Raw genomic sequence first — 18,464 nt, forward strand, 5'->3', positions numbered from 1 at the left:
CTTTCCTACCTCACTCTCCCCTCCCTCTCTCTCTCTCTCTCTTTCTCTCTCTCCCTCACATCCCCTATCCCCCCAGGGTGATCTACCCCTATGCCCTCTCCTCCTCATCTCTCTCTTTCTCTCTCTCTCTCTCTGCCCTTTTTATTTTGTCGTCCCATCCCCCCGTTTCTCTCAACACCTCTCCCAGCATTGCAGATTGGGGCCTGCATTTCCCTTGTATGGCAAAGATAAACAGTGTGTGTGTGCATGTGTGTGTGTGTGTGTGTGTGTCCCTTTGTCTGTCTGTCTGTCGGCAGACGGTGCTCGGGGTGTGTTATATGCACATACACACACACGTTCGTCTTAAGAGAGTACCTTCGAACAGACGCTTTTCTACAAGCTAGAAACAAAAACAAAAAAAAGTCAGAAATCAAACAAAGGCCAAAAGACAGGTTAGGTTCCATTAAATTAAGGGAGATAAAAAGTGCATGTGAGTGAGTGAGTGAGTGTGTGTGTGTGTGTGAGAGAGAGAGAGAGAGAGAGAGAGAGAGAGAGAACGAGAGAGAGAGATCAGCGGTGTTAACTACAGTCCAGAGCGTGTTGAAACACATCTGTCTTCCAACGAAAAACTGCAGGTAAGAAAAAAAAAGGATGAGAAAAAGAGAGATTGACAAAGGAAGAGAAGACAGAGAGACAGTGAGTGAAAGATATATGAAGGGAAATTCATAAAGAGCAGGTGAAGGTGCTTGTTTTTCTCTTTCTCTCTCTTTTTTGGTCTTCGCTTTAAAGACACACACACACACACACACACACACACAAAAGGCTGGCTTTCCTCCTGGCTTATTTGTTGCAGGGCAAGAGTTCAAGGAATTACAGTCTCTTTCACACTTCAATATTTATTTAACAAGATAGATGATGTCTATTTTTAAGTACATGGGGTTTTTTTTCAGTTTGTGTTTGGGGCAGACTGAGCTGAATAGTTGAGGGACGGTGAGATGAAATAAGAATTAAATATCGCTGTTGTTATTGCCAGTGTAATTTTGAGGGCAATTTTGTGATTTTAGCTTCGGGTATGATTCCTGTACAGGTTTGGAAAATGAAATGAACTCTTCAGATTTGTTGAAGCTTTTTATGGTGATAAAGAAAACAAAGCTGATTTTCTAACATCCCACTGATGCAGTGGGAATTAAACTGTGACCTTCAGACAGCCATACACAGACAAAAATAATGTTATTTTTCCAGAAAAGCATGGATTTGCTATTTATTTTCTTTTAAATACCATAACTAATGTAGTTGCTTGTACTGGCAATGATATATATTATAAAACTACATGATAAAGATTCATGTCAGCAATAAAAGGACAGATTTTGAAAGTTTTTACCCTTCTGCAAACATCTTTTTCCAGTATGACCACACACAGCTGAAATATTTGTGGATATTAATCACACATGCACACACAAAGTCACGCATACATGGAGAAAAATGCCTAAAATGTACATTTTAGCAGTTCTCTATCCATTTTTGGGGGGTAAATTATCCATTAGATTTCATCATATCTTACCGGGGCAATTACATCAAGAAAATGATAGCGGGTATGGGATCAATTATGCATACCCTTGGCCAAAGACCAAGCATCGGGCAGAAGGAGAGGGCATGTACACACACACACATACACACGTGAAGAAGAGGAGGATCTCATAGATGTGGCCCATCAGTTCATCTTACTGCCTAAAAAGTTCATACGCTTAATAATTTAGCTGTGCTCTGGATACAGTTTCCCAGCTGAATATTAACAACTTTGAAGTGAGTAACAGCAGCCAGAGGTATATAAGGGTGTGTGTGTGTGTGTGTGTCTGCATATGTGTGTGTGTATTTGTAGGGGGGCTAAAAGAGACCTCAGGAAACAGGCCTCGTGAGTCCCACCGGAGACAACCCCTCGAAACACACACACACACACACACACTCCTTCCATTCGGCTGCGTCCATTACACCACCATTCGTAACATTGCTAATTTCTGGCCAATTAAGAATTCCTTTTCATCGCTATGTAGGTTCCCATATCTCCCTCACAGCGCTTGTACACAAACTGGGAAGACGTGGGGAAGAGTGTGTGTGTGTGTGCGTGTAGGGGGGCATAAAGGGAGGGTGAAAAGATGAGAAAAAAATGAAGCAACAAAGGGAACTGAAGAAGAAAACATAAAGATTAGCGCCCGTGCACCAGTTGTTCTCGTTTGTTGTTGCCGCTTTCCATCTTTGTTCTCATTTTCTTAATTGTCCGGCCTCATTATTAGATGAAAATTGATTTATTTTATTGACTTTCTTTCCTTTTTTGTCTTCCTCTCTATCCCTCACGGAAGAAAAAAAAAGCATTTTCAGAAGAGGCCTCCTTTTCAAAGGAAGCGTACCCATAGGGTGTGTGTGCATCTGCAAGCATGTAGCTAAGTGAGTGTTTACGCACAGGTGCCTATTTTCTTGTGTGTATGCACAACCGCATGACACACACACCAGAAGGAGACACATTTTTCTGCTGCGGACAGAACAATGGAATTCATTTTCGTTCTTTTTTTTTTTTTTTTTTCTTTTTTTTGAGTTTCCGTCCATGTTTACAGAGAAACTCACTTAGGAAGACGAATCACTGTCTCCAAAATGGCAGCCTTAGATAGAGTCGGGGAGGGAAAAATAGAGGTATCTGACATCTGTTTGTTCAAGGAGAAAGAGAAAAAAAGGGGGGGGGGGGTGACACTAAAAATGAATAGGCTGACAGAGAGAGAGAGAGAGAGAGAGAGAGAGATGGGCATTGAGAAATCATTTTACCATGTCAAGACCGACACGTACAGGGGAGAGCCAGATGGTTTGCATTGGGTGTATTTTGTGTGTGTGTGTGTGTGTGTGTGTCTGTGTGTGTTTGTGAGAGACAAGCAGTGTAATGAGGGAACAGACGTTACATCATGTAAATTAAATATGTCCAATCTCTGGCTCGGTTCTCAATCTTCACACAATTAAAAAAAATGCAACTTTCATTTATATTAGCCTAAAAAACACACACACACACACACACACACATATCTCACCCAAGGCACAAATGAGAAAACACACGACACACACTGAAAACACACAAACACCCCTTGACATGCCGGCTCTGACAAGCATAGCTGATGTGCGCCGCGAATGTGCATGGTAATAGGCCAATCAAAAATGCAAAACAATTGGCAATTACTGTGAGGACCTAATGGTCATTAGAATTTACAACTAGGTAATGAACTAAAGTCTGCCCACTGCATGCATATTCATAAAGCTATTTGAGCTTTGAAGATTAAAGTAGCGCTTAAAATTCAAATGAGCCTCCGCAAATTATCGGGAAAAGTCAGCGCCGCTGCTGCTGGTGGCGATGGGGGAGTTCCTTATACGTGCATGTGTGTGTGTTTATGCGTGTATGATTTTTTTAAGCATCATTAAACGGTGGTGTTCCTCGACATCTGAGGAGTGAAAACTGTAATAATGTGTTTTGGGGTTTATCCCGACAACAGTCGATGTTGGTGACATCATGAGAGATAGCAGATTCTTTTTTCCTCTATGGATTTGTCACTTTTCAACCTTCAAAAATTTTTAAGTATTTACACCTTTAAAAAAAAAATTAAAAAATTTTAGTGGAAACAACTTAGAAATTGAATTTAAACCATTACGAGATAGACTTTAAAACACTTTAACACTTTGTGATGATAATAATAAAAATGTCACAACATAAGATCAAAGTCATAAAATAGATCAGTGGCTCCAAACTTTTTTGGCTTATGACTCCTCGTCACCACTGGTTGCATATTTCAGATTATGACCAAAAGTGATATTTTCCTCTTGTTAAATATTTTAGGAGGTAAACTTGTCCATTAATTCACAGGAAAAAGCAAAGATTAGAGAAAAAATAAACATAATCTGGTGCAGCAGAAATATGTTTTCTGCTTTCCTGTCCTGTTGCGACTCCTTAAATGTGTCCTGCCACTGGTGTAGATTGTACATGTGTAGGTTACTATGAGCATACTGCATGTTCACGTACATGTGTGTATTTAGATTTGTGTGTGAATAAACCTTTACAGTGTGATGTAATAATATATTCATGCAGTGTATTCAACACATCAACAAGAAATCAGCAATGACACATCATACCGGTGGAACCCAACTTCATACACCAGGCTGTGACTAGTAAACACACAACACGATAAACAATCTATAAACAGCTTTTCAAAGGCTGTCCTGTGGAAACCACCCATCTCTAAACTGTCAGCTTCTCATCATCCAGGACAAACTGTCTTGTTTTAGGCTTTGCAACAATGCATTTTTGAGACAATCTGATGGCTTTCATATTGCTTTATTTTCCTAAGAAGTAGAGGAATGGGTGTTTTTAAGGAGTGTGGATAATAGTTTTTATTATTGATTAGTCTGACAATTATTTTCTTAATTAATTTGATAATTGTTTGGTTTATTAAATGTCAGACGACAGTGAAAAATGTCACATCTTCCAAGCGTACATCTTCAAATAGTTTATTTCGTCTGACCAACAGTCTGAAATCCAAAGACTACTGTGAATTTTTGGATTTTTTTTTTCTTTAAACTTGACCTAAACAATAAATTGATTATCAGAATTGCCACAAATCCATTTCTGTTGTTCCACTAATTGATTAAGTGACCACTTGTTTCAGCTCCAGAGCATTAATCCTTCATTTAATCTGATAAATTCCAAGTGACCAGATGTGGAGATACATGGTGTTCCCTGGACTGTGACTTACTACTAATACTTTTAGGATTTAAAAATGTAGGTCCATGACATCATCAGTATAAATGATTGAGCTTGTTTTGGCTCCTTGTTCATGCAGGTGATCTCACACTGAAGCTTCCTCCAAGTGAACAAATTGTGCTGTCGGGGACTCGGGCGTCTCGTCTTGCACTTTTGTGCACGTTAAACACAATATGGAGCGATCATAGGAATTACATACTGTATGTTATCCTGCTTTGAGGATGGATCCCACTTTATTTGGCACTAAAGGTGCTTTTAATTTGCTGAGAAGAAGGATGTAAAGTGGAGAAGGTGGTGGGAGTGACGAGAACAAACAGGCTGAGGATCACAATGCCAACATAAAAGATTATACCCACTCAAACAGAGCTTGTGTGCCTTTACAGTATACGTGCTCTACATATGGACACACACAGTTACAGGGTGGCAGTGTGTGTGTGTGTGTGTGTGTGCAGTTGTAGTAGTAGTTCAGCCAAATGAGGAACATGAAACCAGAGTAAGGAGCCAGGCCCTTCCACACACACACACACACACACACACACACACACACACACACACACACACACACACACACAGGCCACATAGACATTGCCAGCTCAGCCCTGGCACACACTACCAGGGGATGTCCTGCATCCACACTGCCAGCTCACACACATACACACACACACACACACTTTCATGTCCACTCATGCTCCACTGAAACACACATATACACACACAAATACATGTAGACATGCTGTATAAGTAATGATACATACAAAGGGAAGCACTGACGAATGAACAGATATCTAAGCAGTCATATCTGAATATATATGTGTGTGTGTGCATGTGTGTGTGTGGTGTGTGTGTGTAGAACCAGTCTGTAATCCAGTGGCCTATATAAATAAGCTTTGTAGTGTATAAACAGTTTTATGAACAGGCCTTCAACTCCATTCAACATAATAAGAGAGCTGAGTTACATGTGCACCCCCTGAGCAGACCGAGCCATGTGTGTGTGTGTCTGTGTGTGTGTGTGTACAGGAATAAACACACACACAGTGAGCAGCAAGTGAGCCAAAAACAGCAGCTTTCCCTCTCACCACGAAGGAGTAAATGTAGCGTGGATGTCGAATCGCTCGCATAAACACCAAAGAGCCAGATCAATAAACAATCCTCCATCACAGAGCGAGTACAGTAGTCCACTTGACGTCACACATGCCTCTGACACATCGTCGCCGCTGTAAATACTGCAAACCGGGAAATAACGCTGGTCTTTTTAAAATGTCTTTTCTTTTCTCTGCTGTTGTCATTGTTTTAAAATGGTTTAGCAACCACAGTAACGCGGGAGATCTATGGTTTGAAACAGATCTGTCTCCATCTTTGGTTGTCGCCGCCGCGGTGTGTCTGCGCCGCACTTCCCAGGGTTCCCAGCTGTCAATCAAAACGTGTGGGCAGCATGACGTCTTTCTCCTGCTTTTTTATTTTTTGTTGTTTTTTTACCCTTTAATGTTGATGATGTTGTTGTGTCTGTTGAGCCGTGGTGATGGTGATGATTGCTGCTCACGCTCCTCTTCTATTTATTCCAAATGGAAAACGCATCACTTCCTGTGCAACCAGACTACTTGTCCTGGGAAGACTCAACAGATACTGTAGTAATTTGCACTATAAAAAAGCTGGCAGCCTAAACAACTCGCTGTTATTATTCTGTCAAGTGTACAGCATCCATCATCCAACCACTAATATGATAATATGAGACTCTCTACTCTCTTTCCCCACTGCACAGGCAGAGATAGTGAGGAACTAAGTACATTTACTCAAGTACTGTATTTAACTACAGATTTAATGTACACGCTCTTTACTGTTTGTGCTTCCACTTTATGCTGCTGTATACTTCTACTCCACTACATTTATTTGGCAGCCATAGTTTTCAGTTACATTGAAGATCACTCTACATACAAACAAAATAGAATAAGCTTTAAAAATATGACACATTATTATAGTCTGAACTACTGAATCAGTACAAACTACCTGAAATCAGCTCCATTATAAGCTGTTAAACATTAAAATACTGTTTTCACCGCATGAGTAATAATAATCTAATTACATGATGCCGAGTAAGTACTTAAAGTACATTTTACTGGTAATACTTTTCTTGTGCCTGTAATGGAGGATTTTTAGACTGAGGTATTGCTAGTTTTACTTGCATTTTTAGATCTCAATACCTCTTCCACCTCAAGGAGGTCAAAGGTCACATTTATCTACGGAGCAGCCAGCAGTGGACGTAGCAGGAGTCCATCGTCTTGCTCAAAGACACTTCCTGGGATCACCCAGAGTCATTTGAATGAAGAATCAGGACTCATGCATGATGTTACCCCTTAAAATGAAGCGTTTGTCACCAGTGTCAGAAATCTACCATGTTAACCAAAACTTCATTTTTTCTTATTTTGTTTATTAAAATTATCCTGTAATTCTAAAGAAAAAAGAAAACATTAGAGAAAAGTCTAAGACATTAATGTGCATAAGTGAATAAATTGTAGCAGAATTGTTATTCTTGTGCTCTCCGATCCTGTTATCATCTTGTGACCCTTAAGGTTTGTCTTGTGACCCCATGTGGGGGTCCCGACCCACAGGTTGGGAACCCCTGCGAAAGCGGACTAGATTTAGTTCAGAGATTCAATGCTGCTGCCCTAACACTATCTTATGTAACAAAAGATGGGTGTGTGTCTGACGGTGTATGTGTGTGTGTGTATGTGTGTGTGTATGTGTGTGTGTATGTGTGTGTGTGTGCTTTGAGCATTACCGAACAGGATAAAGGATAAATCAACAGGCTCACCGGTTTGGACTTTCCCAGCACAGGCAAGAGGAAAGCAACAATGTGAATCTTAAAATTCACGTGAAGTGCTCCATATTCTATTTCCAGCAACACAAAATCTCTGCCCAAAGCACTGCTTTTCCGTTCCTTGTTTTATTACTACGTCCAAAATTTGTCAGCAGTGAATTCCAAGTTTTTTGGTCCGTCTGGACTGCAGACACGCTCTGCAAACACACACCCACACATTTACAGTGCAGCAAGACAATAATCACTAACACTAACAGTCAATATGCAGCTTTTTTGTGAGCGCTGAATATAAAACACAATGCAGCTTGTTGGTCTTGGCGGCAGATTATTAGCTCTTCCTGTCATTCCAGTGGCCTGCCGAATGTGTTATCCTGCTGCTGACATTTTCTGCATACAGCAAGATGTTTACATTCAGCGAGCTCATTCAAAAGGCAGACAAAATGCTGGAGTTCAAACGCTGCACTTGAGTCCACTAACTAAAATCTTATGTTAGAAAAGAAAGAAAGAGAGAGCGACAATAGATTAGTAATGGCAGCCTGTGTGTGAAATCTCTTTGTAGGCTTGCCGGGATGTGCTACAGCATGACACGCACACACACACACACACACACATGCAACAAACATACTGTAATTGATGCAGTATCAATTGGCTGTCCCGGATTTGCATTGACTGCTAATGTTGCAGGGAGAGAGACAGACGCATGAGCCAAAAGAGAAAATGAGAAAAAAAAAACAAAAAAGAAGAGGAGAGAATAGAAATGAGATAGAGAGCGATATCTGACACCGAGCCAGACAATGAATGGGTGTTAAAAATGCACTAATGTGTATTGAGGTCGGTAGTATTAGCCAGTGATGATAAGCTAATTGCTAATCACTAGATCATAGACTAACAATAGTCATGTTACAAGGCTTCAAGCCAGGATGACTCTTCAGTGGGATGACCATAATAATGGACTGAAAACTGGATATTTTGGGGTGACAAATATCATATTTGTCTCGAGAAATGTTGGAATTTATCAGCGTGTGCTAGTGCTGATAACATCTCAGTTAATCAGCTAATACTGATAGGCTAACACAGCTTATCTGCCAATACTGCTCAATGGAATAAGCGGTCAATAAGATGAACAATTCTGTGTTCTGGCTGCGTATCAATTTCTGCTCATTAACACACACATCATCTCTGATTTTCCATAGAGGAAAGGATTAAATTCTTGATGCTCATTATAAGAAATCAATTGACTGACTGGACAGAGATTATATTTATTTTAAATAATAGTAATAACAATAATAATAATAATAATAATAATCCACAAAGAATTCATCTTAAATTTTAATTTTCAAGCCAAGATTTTTTTCAATCAAAACCACTTCAGTTAAAAGAAAAAAAAAACACACAGAGAGAGATATGGCCATTCACACACATATATTCACACACACACACACACATGCAGCTCTCTCTTTTGAGACATTAGCGATGCTGTTTCTGAATGAGGGGCGCCTCAGGGATTATAATCAGAAATTTCATCTCAGTCAGGGATTAATAGAATAAATGGGCAAGAGAGAGAGCACAAACCATGTGTGTGTGTGTGTGTGTGTGTGTGTGTCTGTGGTGTGGGTGGGCGGGTATGCTGTCTTTTTGCATCGCTGATCGGCATTTTGCCTGTACAGTGCTCTCTCTTGCACACACACACACACACACACACACACACACAGGTAATGTCTCAGCTCTCCTCGGTCGGAGCTGTTTGATATGTAAATAGCAGCGTTCCGGCACAAGTCCGACGCTTTGTGTTCCTCTGAGCCTCGCAGCAGCCGCAGCAGCTCTGTAGCACTCTGACCATAGACGCAGATACACACATTTTTTACAACAAGCAGCCATACAGCCGTCACATTATATAGGCAGATACATGCAGAAAAGCAAGCTACATAAACAGAGCTGAAGGAAAAGATGCCTCACTTCCTTCCACTGTAGGATTAAAAACATTCCCTGGATTTGTCATAGATGTTAGATTTAAATATAATTATGAGAAGCAAATCCTCTAAAAAGCAAGAAGATAAATGAAAACTAATAGTGTGATCGTATTTGTATGATTAAACAGTGCTTAAAAACCACACACATTCAGTCATGTGGACGCTAAAACCAGAACCCAATAAAAATTGTGCTGAATTTAAAATATTAGTAGAACAGCAATAGTATTTAACAGTCTTTACTGTAAAAAAAAATATGATCTCTTACTGGCTGAGAGGAGGCCTGATTCACTGTAAGGAAAACCTACATGTACTATTAGAGACACAGTGGAACACCAAGCCAGCATTTACAAATAAGAAACACACTCGCATTCCTCCCTCTCCTCCTTTTTTTGTCATTAGGAATGCTTTTGGACGGCTGTAATCGCATTCGAAATTCCAGCAGATTTTTTTTTTTTTTTTTTTTTTTTCTGACATCTTTACTTCACCGTGACAGTTTGGGGTCAATTAGGATGAAAGCAAGGGTCGGGAGGGAAAATACTGGCTTTAATTATCAGCTATCAGAATGGACGTGTTGTGTAAATTCAGCATGTGAGATGCTGCTGGTGTGTGTCCAGTGGCAAAGAGAAGGTCCGAACAAAAAAAAAAAAGAAGCATCTATTAAAGAAGATTGATTTTTTTGTTTATGTGCAGAAAGCAGATGGACATTTTTTTGTCTGAAATTCCAAACATGTAATAATGCTTGGCCTTTCTGCCGTTCAGCCTGACGTCAACATCAGACAAGATATATAACGCTGCTGTCCTGTTTTCTCCTCCTGTCTGAGTGTACAGCTGTTCCTACCAAGACGTTCCCACACACAACGCTATTGAAGCAACCAGACGCCTGTATTATGATGTAAATCGCTCTAATAACCCAGTTTAGCTGGTGAGTGTCTGTGAGAGTGTGTGTGTGTATGTGTGTGTGAGTGGGGGAGTGGGTGTGTGTTGAAATGTATAGTCACTGCTGGGACACAAGCAGGTTTGGCTAAAAAAAAAAGCAGTAGATAGATTTGTCTCTAGTGCCCGAGCCAGCGAAGACGAGGTCAAAGGTCAAATGCATGTTTGACTCTCAACGATTTCCTTCATCTGCACTTCCTGCAACTCTAAATTTTCATTGTGGCGAGTGAGATCCATTACAAGAAAGGACGAGCAGTGCTCCCAACATCTTATTGTGCTTATTTCCTCAAACACAGAAATGACAAAATGGAAAACAAACGGCAACATTTAGGATTCCTGAGCTGCATTCAACGAGCAAAGTGATAAAGTGTGTATTTTGCTTCTGTGTTTCCGCTGCTCTATTTCATCCTCGCTCCCTCTTTCTCTCCCTCTCTCTCTCTCTCTCTCTCTCTGTAACGGCTAATTTAGTACAGGCAGCCCGCCACTAAAAACTACTGCTAATTAAAATGCACAAGGAGAAGAAAAAAATGGCGCTGCAACAAATAATTAGTGGTGTTAAGATGCTTTAAATAAACGACTTTCTCTCTATGAGCAAAACTAAAACTGGCTGTTCCCTCTCTGTGCTCGCCTCTCATTTGATTCTCGCACTGGGGAAGGAGACGAAAAGGGAAGGAGAGGGAGAGATGCAACTGGAGGAAAAATTGTGCGTGTTACCTATGAAGTTTGTTGCAGAGGTAAACTCGGGGAAAAAAGGGGGGAAAAAGAATGAAAGAGATGGAGAGCTGGGCTGCATTTCTTTGGGTAAGATGTGGCAGTGGGAGAGGGGGGGAAACCACATCGAGCGGACACATCTGCTAGGGCCACATGAGAGAGAGTCACACACACACACACACACACACATACACACACAAACACGTTATGCAAGAACACACATTCTGTGCACCCAATCCCAGGAAGAAGCTCGCAGTTACTCCCCAGACTGAAAGTCAGAGTCATGAATGCTCACACACACACACACACACACACAAACACAAACACACACACACACAGAGTTTTCCCTTCAGTTCAGCCAATGATCCCCATCTGCACACACACACACCCACAATAGCCCTCATAAGTGCACAAACACACTGACCAGTGGTACCACAAAATCAAGGTCACCCATGTCTCTTTGCCACTGGGATTTGGTCACCATGGCCAAAGTGGGCAAACTGGGAAAATATACACACACATTCACTCACATACTGCATTGAATTCAGAGGATCAGTGGAAGGACAATTGGTCAGACTTAGGTTGATGGGATCCGTTACATTCTCTCTCTCACACACACACACACACACACAGACGGAGAGAGAAAGCCATCCTAAATCAAACCATTGTGTGTGCTTTTTTTGTCATCTATAACAGAGAACAGATATTCTTGGGAGGGTTCCTCCCCACCTGTGACGTCCTTCTGTTGTTGTTTGTCTGATAAAACCCCCACCAAGCCTCAGCCAATCAGATGGCTCGCCTTAACAAGGACTGGCATGTGTGTGTCACCTATAAAAACCTTGCGCTCAGACTACCGCAGTCTCCCACATGGTTTGGGTGGAGCGTTCGTAGGTGACATGTAGGCTACGCTTCAGACTACGCCGGCTTGTCGTACCGTACAGCAACACACACACACACACACACACACACACACACACAATGCGTCAAAGATATGAAAACACTACCTGATGTTGCACACACACCCACAAATATACACCCATCCAGGGCAATACACACAACCAAAATGACACTGTAGAATCTGGACACTGAAAGCTGCTTTCAAGCTGCAGGAATTCATTTATGTCTTGACATGTAGCGCTTCTGAAAATGTTAAGAGAAAAAATGACTATTGTCCTTTTTTTTTTTTGTATTCTGCCAGATTTTACTCTGAAATTGCCTCCTTAGCCTCTACACAGAAAATCTGACAACTACTGCCTCAGAAAAGCCACTGCCACCGATAACCATGTGGTCAAATCCAGACAGAAGTGATGCATGTTGGGAGTTTGAAAGCAGGTATGGTTACCTGGGAGAGGCTCCTGTTTGGGGAAAATACCCCGGGGCGACGAAAACCGGTCCTCGTCGTCCTCTGCCAGCGTAGCCTGGACTCCCACTTCCACGGGCCTCCGGCTGCGCAGGGAGCCCAAGGCGGGCGACGGGGTGAGGGCCAAGCCTGGGGAGGGCGAGGGGGGCTTGTCCAGCCCCCGGCCCACAGCCAGGCAGGGCGGCCCGTGGCATCTCTTCCTCTTGTGCTCGATGAAGAGCAGGATGTCCGCCAGGGGGAAGGTGGCCTGGCACTGGCCGCAGGTCAGAAGGTCCTGCTCCAGCGAGGGGTGAGCGTCGTGACCCAGCCGGGCCAGCCGGCCCACGGTCGAGCCTGGGTGGTGCCCGTTGAGGCTGCCGCTCTCCTCTGAGTGCTCCGAGCAGCGCTCCGACAGCTCCTCCGACGAGACGACGGCCGTGGAGAGGGGCTCGGCTGCTGGCGAGGCAGAGAGAGAGGAGGGGGGGACAACCGCAGAGGAAGAGGGAGAATAAGAGAGGGGTGGGAGGAAAGAGGGAGAGTGAGCAAAAAAGAGGAAATTAGAAGGTGATGCTTACTCTTAGCAGAAACCATGTGTTCATATTTTTCTTTTTTTCTCCTGTAATTTATATTGATACAACTATTTGTGGGAATTGATGACAAGGGAAGAGTACCACCAAAAAACCTAAAAACATTCTCGTTCTGTCACATACAGGATAAGATTTAAAAAGACAAAGCTAAATAAAAGCCTGACATGTGGTACAGACAATAACGGGGTGAGAAAATGTGCCTTGTAATGATAGAAATGCATGTAATGCAGGAAAAATGATTACAATGCAAACTGATCCGGATCACACATCATAGACATAAAATGGTGGGAAATAATATCTTGACTAGCTGCAAAGCTGAAATCAGATTCCTCAAAGATAACAATTTCTTTGCCAATGACAGGGAGAGCCTGGAAAATGATGGTTAAATACAGCATTCACCAAAACTCTAAATATGTGGATGAGACTTGCATAACCTTGTTTGTACAGGTTTTGATCCTGTAATCAGCAGAAGGAAAAACTGTCACAAACATGTCCAACATGTGTGCCGGGGAGCGGAGAGGCAGGCGGCAGGGAGAGTGTGTGTGTGTGTCAGGGAGAAGGGAAACTCTTCCCTCGGCCTCAATTACATGTGCCTGACTTATAGTTCTTAGACACCAGCCGCCTGTACAGCGGGAAATCACCCCAAAATGAGCCGTTCAACCCGATTCCTCACCCCTCCAAGGCCGGATTAACTCTTGACTACTTTTTTTAAGAAGCCCTTTGTCAAGCCCAGACCGTCCTGCAGTGGAGGGAGAGGAGTGTGAACAGAGCGGCCCACTGAATTAGAGAAGCGAAACGGGAGAACATAATTCACTGTCCCTCTTTTAAAGAAAATCTTCCAGTCCAAGGTGAAGAGTCTGACTCTGTGCTAGCCGCCTAATGCATGTTGACCTTCTTTACTCAGCCGCCCAATTTCACATTTTAATGAACTTAAAACCACTGAGAATCAAAAAATAGATTTTAATTTTCACTGTCTGGGTGATTGGTACAGATTTTGTCTGATAACAAGGATAGGGCTGGAGAGTGTGTGTGGGAATGCATGCAAGCGTGTGTGTGTGTTTCTGTGTGAGTGTGTGTGACAGAAAGAAAGAGAGAGAGAGAGAGAGAGAGAGAGAGAGAGAGAGAGATAGTGGCTGAATGTAGACTACATCCCCTCAAGGAAATATCATTTGAACGCCGCAGTCCTGCGCGACATCTGTGCGCAAACTGGGACATGGAGATAACATGATAAATTCACCAACACCACCGCTACCCCCTCCACCCCCGGCATCACCCCCTCTACCTCCTCCTCCTCTTCCTCCTCCTCCTCCTCCTACTCCTCACCCTTCTCCTCTTTGATTTAACTTCAGGTCAACACAACACCACGCAAGTTACACAACAGCCTCCAGGGAAGGGGGGGGGGCATTAAATTCACAAGATAAAACAAAAAAAATTCTAATGAAAGCTGCGTAAGCCCCTCACCTTTAAAGTTGAACTCAAGACTGAATATCCAGTGTTGAAAAACATTTTGTTGGATTTAATGGAGCATGAGGAAGGAGAGTAAGAGACCTAAATAAGATTTTTTTTAAAAAAAAATACAAAGTAGGTCTCCATGCACATGGTTCAATTTCAATAAAAATTTCCAAGACACACGTATAAATCTCTTATTTCTATCTACTTTTAAAGCAGATGGAATAAGAAGCAACAGGAGCAGAGAGGATGATAATATGTCTGCACACTATTCTCACATATCAAAACATGCAGGACAATTCTATCACATTTCCTCAGTTGGAAAGAATAACACAGGGAGAAAAAAATGAGGGCATAAATGCATTCTGAATTATAATTCCTTTAACAGCAACTGCAGGTTAAAAGTTGCACCTGTCTGGTAATGAATCTATAAAACAGTCACAACTTAACTATGAAACTACTGGCTCTCTGCCCCAAAATAAACTATTTTAAATTGTATTCCATTTTTTTTGGCACAATATGGAAATTCGTATTTTAATCTGGAGGAAGAGATGTGGAGTTGTAACACTGAAAAACACTCAGCAGAAGTGTTGAATTTTACTACTTAAATTCAGCCGATCATGCTGTTAAAAAAAGCAAAGACTGGAAATGTTATATGCTGTAAATAATCTTGTATAAATATAGAAGTAAGAAATGTAGAAAATAAAAATGTTGCTGCTAAAAAAGAAGAAATAATCAGAGATGGATGTTTGCTGGAGAGCAGCAGGGTGATTACAAATCTGTATGCAAAATGAAATGCGTGTGTGTGTGTGTGTGTGTGTCTGCCTGTGTGTGTGTGTGTGTGTGTGTGTGTAAGGTTTGAGGGAGTAAAAGGCGAGGTCTGCAGGCATATCACAGTGTAGCTGCATATGCTGATTGCAGCCTGCATGTATGTACAAAATGGGATGCACAAAAAAGGAGATATCGGGAGAGTAAGTGGGTTTGAGGTGATGAAGAGGAATGGTAGATTTTGGTGGTGGTGCTGGTTTTGAGAGTTGGGGGGGGGTGGTGGGGGGGTCGTCCTCCTCCCTGCCCCCCCCCTTTTTCTCCCTCCCTCCATGCTTCCCCATGTCTTGTATACTCTCCCTTTATTCTAAAGAGATCGCCAAATAGTAGCCCGTGTAGATGTAGAGGGGTGGTGGTGAAACTGATCAGGTTCAAGTTCAGCGCTGGATTTTCTGATCGTGCTCTGCCTCCTAGCGACGGCACATGGCCATGGTGACTGTCACCCTAACGGAGCCACACACACACACACACACACACACACTCTCTCGCTCGCTCTCGCTCCCTCTCTCTCTCTCTCTAAACCAAACAGCTACACAGGCGACAGCCAGTCAACATACCGAAACATAATCAAGCACTGATGCGTAAAGACGCCCAAATATCTTCTTGTTTTATGTTTGCGGGCCACTTGGAGAGCCGCTGAAAGGTGCGAGGTGGCGCACAGTACGGCACATGGTGGGGCGATAAACGCCACTTTGCCAATCGCCCCACAGTTTCCAAACACACTCATCTGCTTCCCCGTTACATATCGCACTTATGCCTGAATATGAAGCCAATAAACTAAAAGAAATGCATCTTGGGTGATAAATAAACGCCGTGCGTAAAGACGGGTTCTGCCGACTCAACTAAACATTGTTGGAATATCTTGTCGCTTTTCCTCACTCGCTGCAGTTGCAACGCACCAATGAGCTGATATTTGTTTCTTACCTTAACTGTACGTGAAGAATTGGAATCATAAGTTGACATTTTTGTCGGTCCAAATTTGGCTTTTTGAGAAAAATAAATGCAAGACACAGGACAAGATATGCTGTTGTCCTGTTGCTGTGTTTCTAACTCTGAGCTGCAGAGGCTCTGCTGTGTGTTTCAGGAAGAAACGTCTCATCTACACTAAACATCAATAAACTGCCTTTACATAAGAGGCATTAGGATTTAAAAGTGTGTAAAATATATCGATTTGTGTTGTCTCTACTGCCGAGCTGCTGATAGAGGGAGGCAGTTGTAAACAGTCGGACACGAGATTTTCCCCCCTCGATCCAAAAATCCACCTCCAAGTTTTTTTTTCTTTTTTTTCTGAAAGTAATCCAAAAATAGCACGAGAGAGAGCAGATGAAACCTGCCCGCAGAACTATCAGATGGTGATATTCCGGGGGGTGATCTCTCCACGAAGCTCCGCGGACAGGACGCGCTCTGCTACCGGGAGCCCAGTGCGTTCCCACTGACCGGAGCGACCGTGGGGGCACCGCAGCCAGAGCGAATGCACATTCTCGCCGTGTAACTTCCCTGTTTTCGCAGAGAAGCAGTAACGGGTATACACCGACACACAAAACTTTTTTCTCTCTTTTCGGGCTCCGAGCGGCTTTTACGCACGGAGGTGTCGCACTTTCTCGCCACGCTGTTAAGTCCAGTTGACCGGGTCCGAGCGGTGCGTCCGGTGTCCATAAGCTCTTCTTTTGCTGCCCTTTTCCCCTTTTGCTGAATGAATTGAAAGGGAGTCAGAAATGAACAATTGCTTTCTTTTTTGCATCTCTACTTACGCGAAAAATCCCGTTTGCTTAAGTGCTGGGGTTTGCCTTGCTTGCGGCGAGACATGGTGGCTGGCGGCGGCGGCGTTCAGCGCGGATCACATCGGGGAGAGCCGGGGTTAGAGAGGAGACTCCGGTGGGGCAAAAGAATATCTTCATCCAACGCCTTTGTCATCCACAAAAAATTAAAAAAAATAAAATAAATTAGAAATAATACAAAGATGGCGCGGAGGCGAAGGTGGATCGCGGGATCGCCGTCATGGCTTTTTTGAGAAAGGAGAGCAGAGGAAAAAAGAGAGAGAGAGTGTGTGTGAGAGAGGTGGATGGAGAGAGAGAGGGGAGAGAGATGGAAAAAATGGCAAAAGCCCCCCCCCACCCCCACCCCCCCCTCCCCCCCAACACCACCCCTCCCCTCAACCCCCCCTCTGTGCTGTGCAAGTTCAAGTGCACGGACGTGACGTTCCCGGCGAACTTGAACGTCAGGCGATGGACGGACACCCGACATACAAAAACATGGGCAGGGCCGAAGCACCCGAGTGGGAGTGGGAGTGGGAGGAGGGACGAACGGGACGCGCAATAACAACACCAATGGACGGTCATTAGAAAGAGAGAGAGAGAGAGAGAGAGAGAGGAGGAGGAGGAGGAGGGAGGGAGGGGGGCTGGACATGAGAAATAGACCAGGTGGAAGCCAATGGACACAGAGATCAGGGGGGCCGGACAAGAGGCACTTGGAGGGAGGGAGGAGTATGTGTGTGTGTGTGTGTGTGTGTGTATGTGTGTGTGTCTGCGCGCGCGCGAGTGTGAGAGAAAGAGGAGAGATGTCTAATGAAAGCAATATGCAGAGAGAGAGAGAGAGAGAGAGAGAGGTGGACGCAAAACAGGGCAAGGGAAGCCGCGGACAGGAGCTCACTGGAGGGGGGCGGATATAATACTGCTGCATGTACTAGAGACCGGAGGAGTGTGTGTGTGTACGTGTGTGTGCGTGTGTGTGTGCGCGTGTGCGTGCGTGTGTGTGTGTGTGTGTGTGTGAGTTAACAAAGTCTGTCGCATGCGGTGGCCACTGTTTCAGACTGAGAAAAGCGCGCAACGCTGGCCACAAGCTCACCTGGACGCACGCGCGCGCGCGCTTAAAGGCTACAAGGGGAGAGAGAGAGAGGTGCACGTGTTAAAATGACAAGGAGCGCGGCAAACTCTCCGGTAGCAGAGAACAGGACGGACAGGTTGAACAACCAACAGAAATACAGGCTCTAACCTGGGTGGCTTTACATATACACGGTGTGTGTTCTGCTCTGTTTACAGTTAATAATCACATCACATTATTCTACATT

The 18,464-nt window shown here is 43.4% G+C and overlaps 1 protein-coding gene across 2 annotated transcripts in view; it reads right to left on the reverse strand.

Annotated features, from left to right (window-relative positions):
• The window catches only part of bcl11aa (BCL11 transcription factor A a), a 53,065-nt gene extending 35,578 nt beyond the window's left edge, over window positions 1–17,487 (reverse strand). The window contains exons 1-2 of one of the 2 annotated variants that reach the window (XM_067609367.1): window positions 17,149–17,487; window positions 12,540–12,989 (exon numbers count right to left, since the gene is read on the reverse strand). In XM_067609367.1, the coding sequence (XP_067465468.1) occupies window positions 12,540–12,989; window positions 17,149–17,203 (505 nt within the window). In that variant the 5' untranslated portion in view covers window positions 17,204–17,487. Of the gene's footprint in view, window positions 1–12,539; window positions 12,993–17,148 lie in introns of both variants that reach the window. The other variant, XM_067609366.1, reaches the window with a different exon arrangement.
• Between the last annotated feature and the right edge of the window lie 977 nt (window positions 17,488–18,464).

This window comes from Thunnus thynnus, chromosome 14 (assembly GCF_963924715.1).
Source record: "Thunnus thynnus chromosome 14, fThuThy2.1, whole genome shotgun sequence".
NCBI lineage: Eukaryota > Metazoa > Chordata > Actinopteri > Scombriformes > Scombridae > Thunnus > Thunnus thynnus.